At 35.1% G+C, this 12727-nt stretch overlaps 1 protein-coding gene across 1 annotated transcript in view; it reads right to left on the bottom strand.

Moving 5' to 3' along the window:
* Nucleotides 1-12727, bottom strand: part of LOC129278677 (rho guanine nucleotide exchange factor 7-like) — a 43218-nt gene that overhangs the window by 29745 nt on the left and 746 nt on the right. The window contains exons 2-5 of the mRNA XM_064110948.1: nucleotides 8413-8495; nucleotides 7700-7794; nucleotides 4174-4269; nucleotides 317-439 (exon numbers count right to left, since the gene is read on the bottom strand). Of these exons, the coding sequence (XP_063967018.1) occupies nucleotides 317-439; nucleotides 4174-4269; nucleotides 7700-7794; nucleotides 8413-8495 (397 nt within the window). The remainder of the gene's footprint in view (nucleotides 1-316; nucleotides 440-4173; nucleotides 4270-7699; nucleotides 7795-8412; nucleotides 8496-12727) is intronic.

Here is a 12727-nt window from a genome sequence, read left to right as displayed (position 1 = left end):
ACCCCCCCCCCCTGGTCCTTTGAAGTGCCAGTCCCTATTCACTGAACTCCAGAATTCTGTCAGGTTTTCTACAGGTCTGCAAGATTCCAGTAGGTCAAAAGATCCAGCTTGATGATTACTATTTTAGATCTCTGGGACAGCTGTAGATAAAGTTCACTCCCCTTTGGCTGCTACCGTCCCATATACATGTACTTTATTTCTGTTACTGTTTGTTAATAATTGATACATGTATGTGCCATGTTTGTAGTGTTTATAATATTTAGCTTGTTTTATGATAAGAAAAATGAATTGACTTGAATTGAAATCTTCAACTCACCTGTGATCCGTTAATACTGCTACAGCTTTTGGATGGTTTGCACAGTAGGTTGAGTACAGGGTCCTATATTGAGTTGAAACTTTCATGAAACAAGCACCTATCCGCCTGTGCTTTCCTTCTAGTCTGTAAAAAAGATGACAAAAAATTACTTTCCTTCTTTATTTTCTTTTTTTCCTAAATGGTCTAAAATATCAAAATATCCACCTGAATGCTTTCCTTCAAGTCTACAAAACCTTCTTTCTCTCTGTGTTGTTGCACGTACCACACAGAGAGAAAGAAAGTTTTGCTTTAGTTCTTTATTTTCTCTTTGTTAAAATTGTCCTAAATATCAAACTTGTGTACAGGGTCCTCCTACATGTATATCGAGTAGAAACTATCAAGTAGAAACTATCAAGATGCAAGAATCTAGATGCTTGCTTCCCTTCCAGTATACAACGAGACAGTTAAAAAGACAATTTTGTTTCAATTCTTTATTTCCTCTTTCCTAAATTGTCCTAGATATCAATGAAAACAGGCCAACGAGACATTGGTATCAAGTTCTCCCAACTATAATCTGTTCCACAGCCCTCTTCCAGGGCTTTTGATAGAACCTTCTGCAGTAACGGACACTTCTTTGAAAGATATGTTGTCATTGGGTTTCCATGAGTAATTCTTCGATGGTGTTTTGTTTCTTTTTGGCTAATTACACGGCTTTGTGACTGTGATTTCTGCCTGAAATTAAGCTTCCTATTTTAGCCCCTCTTTTAAAAAGACACCAACTAAACCAGCACTTAACCCTCAATCTCCCGGGGTATTTTGATTCTTGTCATTCCCGGGGGGGGGGGGGGCCATTATGGCCCCCCCTTAAGATCTCGGCCGCTGATCGCTCGAGCGACGCAAAAATTTGCACGCTGGTTGTGTGCGATGTAATCTACAAGGCTGTATGGTAAAATTTTCCAAAATAATGAGATTTTATTTTATATGAATTAATTATGCTAATTTATGCATAAATCATACTTTTTGCTCTAATTCACTAAATAAAGCTCCTAGAATGCTAATTTTTGGTTAAAATATTCTTTGTAGCATTCTTAACAATCGCAATTAAAAAAAACTTCAGTTTGGAAATCTATTTCTTATGTATTTTATTGTTTTATGAATTTCTTATGTATTTCCTTGTTTTTTTTACTTTTTGTTTTTTTATTGTTTTTTCAATGGAAATCGTTCCAGACTTAATTCTGATCATAAGCAAGGCAAAATTAATTAAATTCAATCAGTAAAAGTAGAAATAATGATACATTTATGAATTTTGGCTAAATACACAATTTGCATTGGATTTGTACATGAAATCACGTTTGTGAGCAATTTTGGGTCTGACATGCACTTACATAATGTTGCGTAATGTCGTAACCGCGTATCCGGTCGTCACAAATTTGGTCTCAAAATTTGCGCGAGACTTGAAAGTAAAAAGTCAGTGAGCGGCGAGGTCAAAAAAATTTGCGCAGCGGATATATCGCGAAAATTGTCGAGGGGGGGGCCATTATGGCCCCCCCCCCGGGAGAATTAGGGTTAAAGCCAAGAATTAGCAGCAAATAATTTAGAATATAAGTAATGTAAATGGTCATCTAAAAATTTACTGAATCAAATAAAAATAGATTTTGAGGTAGTATAAAGCGATGACAACTGTTTTTTGCTTAAATTGCCTCAAAAAGTTAACTATTCATGGCCTTATCAATCTTTAGTATTAAAAGGGATTGCTCAAAGAGTAGTTGTGGGATAGCTGAAAAATATTACGACCTTTCACATTTTTGTTTATGAAAAAATGGTCCAACATAAAGGATTGCTCTTCAAATGCTACATAAGAATGCTAGCTGAAATGGTTGAACTGTAATGCTTTTATGTGCAAGAAATGTGACTCTTGGCAAAACTATTCCATAACCGTAAAGCAAACAAAATTCTTTGACGCACAATGTGGATTGGTCTCCGGACTTTGAACAGAGGGTCATTGGTTTAAATCCCACCTGTGGCGTAAATTCCTTCAGCAAGAAATCCATCAACAAAGTGCTGCACTCAACCCACGTGAGGTGAATGGGTACCTGGCAGGGATTAATTCCTTAAAATACTTGTGTGCTGTAAGGCCGCCAGGCTAATGCCAGGTAATAATATCAAAGTCCTTTCAAAACACATAGAGATGTTATATTATAATGTGGTACGCACTATACTGTATACGAACTGTTTTTTATTATTGCTATTATTATCATTATTATACAACCTTTCTCAGTGATTTGGGACAGTTCTTTCCATTACATTCAAACCCAGAAAAAGAGCTAAGCTCTTGTTATTAAAACTCATAATATGAGACATCCTGACTCGTACTGAAAAAAGTGCACACAAAAATGAAGTTTTGCTTTTGCGCAATATTGGTTTCAGAAAATAAATGATTTTCTTTTATATATTTGCATTTTTAATGTATATTCAGGTTCGGCTAACACGAAATTAAAGCTTGATAAAATGGGACAAAAAAAATTCACAGAAAGTCTTTAAAAGTCAAAGCTGTCTGTTACCATATCATTGTCTATAAAGCAAACACTGTGAAATAATTATATCTACATGTAGGCTGAAAACCAAATGTGCTGGAGATAGACAGCACAGATAAGCACATGTGGGCACGTGCATTATCATTGCTGTAAAAAAGCATATCAACTGGTAGATTGCCATGTGCTATCTTGTCAAATACTGAGTAATTACTCATAATATTTTTAAAAGAAATCGTTTGGCACAACAAGGTTATTCAATATACATTTAAAACTTGGGTGATAGTTGGATTCTGTTCAAAAATAGCTTTGTGATTGTTACCATAACTACGGCTGTTTCACAAAGACTTGGCAAAAGCATACCTGCCAAACCTGACAGCCACGTTTTGGAACAAATTACTACGAAATTTACAAAAATAGGAAAAATTTTATATTTCCTTTCCAACACTTCAGATCATAAATCACAGAAATAGGAATACAAATGTAAAAAATGCATTTGTTTTCTTTTCCCCAAAGTAGGAATATTTCTATTAATTAAGAACACTTGGCAAGTTATACTTAAAGTCCCAACTGTGAGCAGTATCAAACGCATCAATGCATCGGTCAAGCCATGCTTGGAGGGCGCTTACAGTGTATTCAATAATGAAACTCGGCGTTACGAATGCATCTTTTTCGACGTTTAAATTTTCGTCTGAATCATGATTTGAAAGACGTTTACGTTTACAACCAGGAGTGGAGGACATTGAACACACCCTTTGTTTCTCATGATAACTGCGTTTTGTAATCACGTTTTCAATCATGATTCATGTTGCCGTTTAAATTTGGAAACCGACACTGAACACACTCTAAGCATGACTCTATGTTACATCAGACTCTTTGAGAAACATCTTCCTGAAACTTCATGGCCCAAATTCACAAAGGTGGTTATGAAAACCCACGGATGAGTCCATGGTTTATGCAGATTTCCTGTATAAATTACGCTTTTTTTTACCGCATATTTTTAAAAAAATGTCCAATGCTGACGCACGCTTTTGTCACAGTGCGCCAAATTGACGCCCGTTGCCGTGGTTATCCACGATATTTTATTCATGAGTCCACTGTTTTGAATAATGAGTCCACTCTTCATACAGTGGACTCATGAATAAAATAGCGTATCTAACCATGGTAATAGGCATCAATTTGGTGCACTGTGACAAAAGCGCGCATCAGCATTGGACATGTTTTAGACACGCGCCCGATAAGCGATAAATTAAGCATAATTTATACAGGAAATCTGCATAAACCATGGGTTTTCAAAACCACCTTTGTGAATTCGGGCCAAAGATTCCATTTAAATGTGACACTTACCTTCCAGCTTCTTCTATTGATTTTGTGAGGTTTATTTGGAAGCTGAGGATATCGTCTAGATTGCTGCATAACGCTGACCAATCTTGTAATGTGAGGCTGTATACAGATATAGAGAGACACAGAGGCAGAGAGAGAGAAGAGAAAGAGAGACCAAGAGAGATAGATAGATAGATGTGAGGATGAAGAGACATCATATGAAAGTGGAGAAAGAGATAAAGACAAAGAAAAAATATTAAAGATAAATGCATGTACATACATGTATCAAAGAACAATTTTATAGTCTACATGTACATATTTAATAATTTCTGGTTGGACATTCATTACTATCAATATTATCATTATCAGCATTATCATAATCGCCATCATCATCATCATCATCATCAACATCATCACCACCACCATCATCAACCTCATCCTCCACCCCCTACTCCTCCTCATCTTATTCATAATCTTCATAATCACTATCCTCATCATCATCATCATCATCATCATCATCACCACCACCACCACCACTACCACTACGGCACCACCACCACCATCACCATCATCATCATCATCATCATCATCATCATCAACATCACCACCATCATCAACCTCACCCTCCTCCTCATCATCTACTTCATAATCTTAGACATTATCTTTATCCTCATCTTTATCCTCATCATCATAATCATCATCATTTCAAAACCAATTGAATTTGCTTACTCTGTAAATCATTCACTGTCAGACATAGGGAAACCGAGTATTTAAGTAAAAATATTTAAAACAAAATCAAAATTAATTCTTCTACAACCTAAAACAAGGGAATCATAACAACCTATAGAAAATACAGAAAGTAAAACAGAATGATATAATTTTTTAAAATTGGATCAGATTTTTCACCACTTAAGAATATTTCACGATGACCAGATTGTTGTTTCCAATCTACAACCATACAAACTCAAATGTTTATACAATTTTTTATTATAAAAAAAGGTAACTCAATCACCTTTACACCAAAATGTTTCATTTTCCTCAGTTATAATGAAGCAAATACCTATGACAGACCATTACAATTGGCTTCATTATATAGATTATATTAATCATTATACTTCCAGTTCAATAATTTGCAGTAATAAATGGAATTTTATGCATGGCATTGGTAATGAGTCCATTAAATCCCTCAAAATTAATGCCCAGAATTAATGATGCTAATGACAAAATGCCCCTAATCTGTGAACTGAATAATACAAACCCACATAATCTCGCTCTTAATCCCACTTATTAATGCGTTCAAAGGGGTTTCCAAATGATTAGTAGATTTATAGGATAGGAAAATGTCAATTCCACATGGGGAAATAATCAGCTATTAACTTCAGGTTTATAGTAAAGTGTGAATGTGTTGGTCGAAAATAAATACCCCCCTCCCAACTACATGTAGTCTACAGACACAGACCCTGATCGAACATTTGATCAACAAGTGGGTCTTCACACAAGACTAGCACAAAAAGAATTTGCTATCTGTGAACTGACGCAGCCATCTTTACCATATCAGTTTGTGACGTCTCTGTAATTTTCATGCTTGATTTCCCGATATTATCTCTAGTACAGAAACAGTGTTTATATTGTCTGTTGTTCATGCAAGAATGGGGTCTTTAATCTGCATTTATAACCAGGAAATTCCTTTTCACATTTTAATATCCATCATACTGTATATCACAATATTCATTAAGCATTCTATTCAATTATGGTCTCTTTGAAGTCATAGTGCCCTCATTAATAATATGATTTCTTGATTTTATCATTATTAAATGGGGCAAAATGTATTAAAGAGATTGTGTCTAGAGCTAATATTACAAAATACAAGACTCTTTATATTTAATTTTTAAGTTTTTTTATATATTGTATGCCTAGATATTGGAAAACAATGACAAGTAACACAAATTCAATCAAGATATGTAGGTATATTTCATTAAGAGATCATCACCCCCTCCCCATTCCAACCACCACCACAAGCACCACAATCACTCCAGGGGCCAGTCTTACAAAGAGTTGCGATTGATCTGATCAATCACAACTATGGACGGCCAGCAACGTCAACATTTAAGATGCATGAATGTTCAAAATGTTTTCTAGATATGACGTAAATTACCTAAATTCATTGTTTTCTTGACAATTTGGTGCGTTCGCCTTTGTTTACTGAGGACATTTTGAAAATTGTATGTAGAAAAATTATGACACTGATGGATTTCCATAGAGTTCCGATTGATTGGATAAACCGTACCTCTTTGTAAGACGAGGCCCAGGCCTGACACACACATAAGAAAATGAAATATATGAGCATATTATGCACACACATGACTCTCTCCACGCTGACCATACTAACCACAATCATACCTTACATTTGTGTGTCTGAAAAGGAAGTAATTTTCACTACAAAGAGAGTAAATATAATAGGATAAGGAAGTACATGTAGTTCTACATTATAATATTATAGCACTTTCATATAACCCTCATATTTATTGTTCACTTGCTCTCGGTTTCAACTTGGGGGATTTGCACTTTGTATCAAAATAAACAGAATTTCTTGCTATTCTTTGCTATTTCTTGCTATGTGTTAACCCTAAAAGACTGGGCTATTCTAATGCCTACGAAAATTTGGCCTTATTAGGGTTAAAAGAACAAAGTATTAACATTTGCACAAGATCAAGCTGGTCATTTCTGAGCCATGCCTACAGTATATAATTATCAATCATTATCAATTACTTTTATAATTAAGAATACATACTCTGACAAGATTTTTTTTCCATAAATGGAAATTTTCAAAACCAGAAAAAAATAAATTCTAAGTTCCTCTTTATTTTGTCCCTTTTGATCATCCTTCCACCCTCTGCTGCACTCTATTATTTCCTCATACAAGCAATTCTATAAATAAAACAGATTTCTTCTTTCATTTTGTCTTTGGTCTGATGTTCAGTAACATTAGAGTGTTGCTTTGTAAACAACAGTGTGCATCACCAGATATTAACATTAGGAGGGAAAGACCACAGCATTCTCCCACCTTTATGAAAACCATTCACTAAAATATTATGAATGTAATTCAAAGAATCTCTTATTTTCTTTATATGTTTTTGTTTGGTTGTTTTTTGCTGTAGTTTCAGAGGCGTATCACATGACAATATTTTGCAATTAGGGGTCCGTAACACAAAGATTAGTGATCAATCGCTAAATCGATAGACCAATCAAAATCAATGTTTCATGCGCATTTGGTTCAAAGTGCCAACTAGGAAACAATCAGAAGTGTTCTTTCATATTTGCTATTCATCGCTAAGCTTTGTATTACGGGCCCCTGATGTATGTAAAATTTTGTTTTTACTTTCATATTATTTCCATTGTTTTTCATTTATGTTTTGTACATTCAATGTTTACTTCTCGGGCTTTTTATTTCATTAATAACACACCTTTTAATTTCATGACCCTTTTTTATGATACAGCTTCATGGAAGAATTGCTTGTCGCAGATCCCCATGAAATGCGAGTATACTTACACATTTGCGGATTCCAGTGGTCTGAGGTATGTTGATATTAACGTCTGTAATTCTGAAGTGAGCTGCTTTTCAGTTTCTAAAAGGGACTCTATAACCTGTTGGTAATAAAATATACAAATATGACACATGATTAACAGTGGTGTATTTATAAACATCAGAACCTGGGAGAGTGGGGGGGGGGGGTTAAGAAATTAAACCCTATCCCACCAATTGATGTCAATTTAACTTCTATTACTGTTTATCAAATTTATACTTGAAATAATTTTTTTCAATTTTTTTTTGGTGCCATCCCATATTTTGTGCCCCCCTACTCAAGCTAATTATTATTATCATCATCATCATCATCATCATCATCATCATCATCATCATCATCATCATCATCATCATCATCATCATCATCATCATCATCATCATCATCATCATCATCATCATCATCATCACCATCACCATCATCACCATCACCACCACCACCACCACCACCATCATCACCATCATCATTATTATTATCATTATTATTACTACTACTACTACTACTACTACTACTACTACTACTACTACTACCTTAAATCACCAAAACTATCACTACTACTACTACTACTACTACCTTAAATCACCAAAACTATCACTATTTCATACTTTAATAGTATTGTTATAATCATTATTGTCACTACCATTATAATGATGATATATTGATGATCATTATTATATATTACCTCTGTATGGTACTTGAGTTTGTCAATAGGTTGGTCTGTTCCTGGAGTAATATCATTTACTATTTTGGTCTCTGATGGTTCATCTGAGAAAACAAAAATAAAAGTAACATCAAATTTATTGAATCTATTCATTGATAAGTGTTCCGGGCCGGGGGGGGGGGGGTGGGTGATTCAAAAAGATGACTCAAAGTTGCACTTAAATGCTGTAAATGATACATGTACGCAATGCGCAATCTTATTGATTGATACTCAGATGTGACCAATGTGATCATGCCTTAAATATCGCACACAACTAGGCATGCTATAAGTGCGACTCTACGTCATATTTAAATCTTTGTGAAACACCCCCCTTGCGTAGTATCATTTACTATTTGAGTCTCTGATGGTTCATCTGCACATACACGTGAGGAGAGAAAACCAAAACAAAAGGAACAACGTCAAATTATTTAATCTATTCATTGATAAATGTTCTTGGTGCAATATTACTATTTTAGTCTATGATGGTTCATCTGTTTCAAGGAGAGAAAACAAAAATAAACGATATACTGAGTCCCTTCATTGATTTATGTGATTCGGATTCAAATTTTAATGTTTGTGTCAATATTTTCAAATATAAAACTGCATAAATTGCATATTTCTGGAATTAAAGGGGGAAACTCACCCCCTTCAAAATCAGAAAGTAATAAGGCAAGCTATTTTTTTCCAAAATGCTAATGAGAGAAATGAAATACAAAAGAAATAGTGAGTGGGTGATCAGTTCCCTCATTTGCAGATCAACCAGGTGAAATTCAGCAAAATTTATAATTTATTAATTTTCTTTCTTTTCCATCCAATTTCGATTTGATTTAATTTGAAAATTTCAGTGTCAAGCTTGATAGATTTTTTTATTTTTATTCAAATCAAACTTTTGCCGAGGTAAACTTGCCCTTTAAAGAGGACAAGTGTTTTCCCCAATATATCTGGACTTGTTTAGCTTTAATTGTGCAAATACTTTTGAACAGGTTCCAACACAAGTACATGTAGGTAGATGAGGACATTTGAAACTGATGATGCTTGCTTTATATTTCTTATACTCTGGTGCAAGCAGATAATATATCCTTTGGTTTCTATCACACGTTTTCATCATACAACAGGTCTATAATGACGACTGGCTCACGATGCAAACATGTTAAGTGATTACACAGATAGGGATAGATGTCAATGTAATAATGAGGCCAGAGGGGAAAGTTCTTCACCATACTAGTCTGCCTTCACAGACACTAATCAGTTATACAACTCAAAACCCCGCATAGTTATAATCTTTACAAGTGCTCAAAGAGGGTCTGCGCCAAGACTATGCAATTGAAGCTGTGCTGTGCCGCAGATGGTCCATGCAGCAAGATGTTTCAGAATTAGGCTAAACTTCAGACTGCATGAGAATGTGATTAAAAGTCAAACTGGGTCTCTGTCTTGAGACTATAAGATGGGAGGTGTTGGACTTTGCAAAGTGTTATGTCCAGTTTGAAATGCAATCAAGTTTATGACGATATGCATTGCACGTTTGAAAGACAATGAAGAGGGATGATGTATGGTTAGGGATGCAATTCAAATGACACAGGGATTACAGGGTCTGATCTAATACATTTGTAGGCTTTACATGTAACTTTGGGAAGAATAAAGTAAAAAAAAATACTGTACATCAAAATATTTTATCACTGATTACACACTGGAGAAACTCAAATGCTAATCAAAGACCCCCTCCCCCCCCCCTTCCTCTAAAGTTTTGAAATATCATAATCAGAAAATTAATTAACATCAATGTTTCTTTTCAATTAAGGGGGAGCATTTAAAGTCTATTAAATATTTATTCGAAGATGGACAAGTAAATACAAATTGAAAATGATGCAATACATTAGGCCTGCAAGATTTAGCATTTAAATGAAAACAAGAGTGTCGCTAAGGCGAGCACATAATACACCCGCCTGTAACATGGAAAATGGAGTTATTGGTCAAGCAAGCAAAGTGGAAGGGGATGACTTCACCTTTGACCTTCTGACCTCAAAATCAATAGAATTGCTTAAATCTATGCGAGTATCATACACACCAAATTATGAGCCTAGGTTAAGTTCAACTATTGCGTTTACAAGGACTTCAGAAGGGTGTGATCTTGACCTTTTGACCTCAAAATCAAGAGGCTTCCTGGGATCCATGCTAGTATCATACAAACCAAATTATATGAGCCTAGGTTAAGTTAAACTAAAGTTATCGCGTTTACAAGGACTTCAGAAGGTATGATGAAAACATATCACTGTGACCTTGACCTTTTAACTTTTGACTTCAAAATCAATAGGCTTCCTGGGATCCATGCTATTATCATACAAACCAAATTATATTAGCCTAGGTTAAGTTAAAATGAAGTTATAGCGTTTTAATACAAGGACTTCAGAAGGGTAAGATGGAAACATATCACTGTGACCTTGACCTTTGACCTTTTGAACTCAAAACCAATAAGCTTCCTGGGATCCATGCTAGTATCATACACACCAAATTATTTGAGCCTAGCTTAAATTAAACTGAAGTTATCGCATTTACAAGGACTGCAGAATGGTAAGATGTAAACATGTCACTGTGACCTTGACCTTTGACCTTTTGACCTCAAAATCAATAGGCTTCCTTGGATCCATGCTAGTATCAAACACACCAAATTACATGAGCCTACGTTACGTTAAACTGAAGTTATCGCGTTTACAAGGACTGCAGAAGGGTAAGATGAAAACATGTCACTATGACCTTGACCTTTGACCTCAAAATCAATAGGCTTCCTGTGATCCATGCTAGTATCATACATACCAAATTATATATGAGCCTAGGTTAACTTAAACTAAAGTTTTAGCGTTTACAAGGACTACAGAAGGGTAAGATGAAAATATGTCACTGTGACCTTGACCTTAGACCTTTTGACCTCAAAATCAATAAACTTCCTGGGATCCATGCTAGTATCATACACACCAAATTATATGAGCCTATGTTAAGTTAAACTGAAGTTATAGCGTTTACAAGGACTGCAGACGGGTAAGATGTAAACATGTCACTGTGACCTTGACCTTTGACCTTTTGACCTCAAAATCAATAGGCTTCCTGGGATCCATGCTAGTATCATACACACCAAATTATATGAGCCTAAGTTAAGTTAAACTGAAGTTATCGCATTTAAAAGGAAAAAGTTAACGGACAGACAGACGGACGGACGGACACCGAGCGTAATACCATAATATGCCCGTCTAGGACGAGCGTAAAAAAAAGGAGGATTTTGCCAAGAAATTCATATTGAATATTATTTTCCATAGGAATGTGTGATAATACATGTAATATCATCAAGAGAAATAAGATATTCATTTAAAAAGATTGGAATGGCACAAAAAAATTATGTTCTTTCCTCTCAGGTCAGAAGGTCTCCAACACAGTGTGTGGGGGAAGACAGTGGGGGCGTGAGAGAGATCTAGAGATATTTTTTTTTCTATTTACATGACTATATGTACATGTAGGCCTACATGAACACTAAGGAAATCATTTGTGACAGAATAAAGAGGAATAGGGGAACAGTATCAACAGAGAAAAGAAAATTTAAAGAAAAAAAGAGAAGAGTATTATAATTAAAGGGAAAGATCCCTATGACAGAGGAAATGAAAAGTGGGATGTTGTACCAGAATTAGGAAGTTATTGAGGGATAAAACAGGGATGTACAATTTGGTCAGATTTTCACAAGTAGATGATCGTGTCTGGCGATTGCATCCCTGGCCTCATTTCGGGGGGGGGGGGCACTCAACCACATGTACATGTATCATTATGTGTGACCACAATGTGGAACTTAATTTGATTATTCCCTGAATATCACCAACTATCTGGTTGCATTAAATGTGCATAATTGCAAAGCAATTTTTTGGGGGGATGAGCAAAACTGTATAAATATCAGTACTTTCTCATTAAAAAAAATCCATGCATTAAAGGGTACTTATTCAGTTTTCCTGCATTAGATGCAATAGATGCAAGTAAAAGGTGTAAAGAATAGCTAACAATGAAAAAAGGTAGAATCCTAATAAGTCCTTTTGAAAGGAGTGGCAAAAATAATGCATAATGCATAATCAGTTTATACTCATTTGCATAAAGTTTAAATATCATTTTCTCTATTAGTCTGGATTTTCAGGCAATATAAACTTATAAAGTTCCTTGAGAAGGAGCATGTTTTATAGGATTTTCACTTGTACAGGGGTAAGATGTACATGTACATGTTGTACACAGAAAGCATATGGAAACAGATGAATTATTTTGAGTGCTA

The sequence above is a fragment of the Lytechinus pictus genome, chromosome 16 (assembly GCF_037042905.1).
Source record: "Lytechinus pictus isolate F3 Inbred chromosome 16, Lp3.0, whole genome shotgun sequence".
In the NCBI taxonomy this organism is placed as follows: Eukaryota; Metazoa; Echinodermata; class Echinoidea; order Temnopleuroida; family Toxopneustidae; genus Lytechinus; species Lytechinus pictus.
Note: the sequence above shows the minus strand (reverse complement) of the source record. Positions and strands in the feature narration are given on the sequence as shown.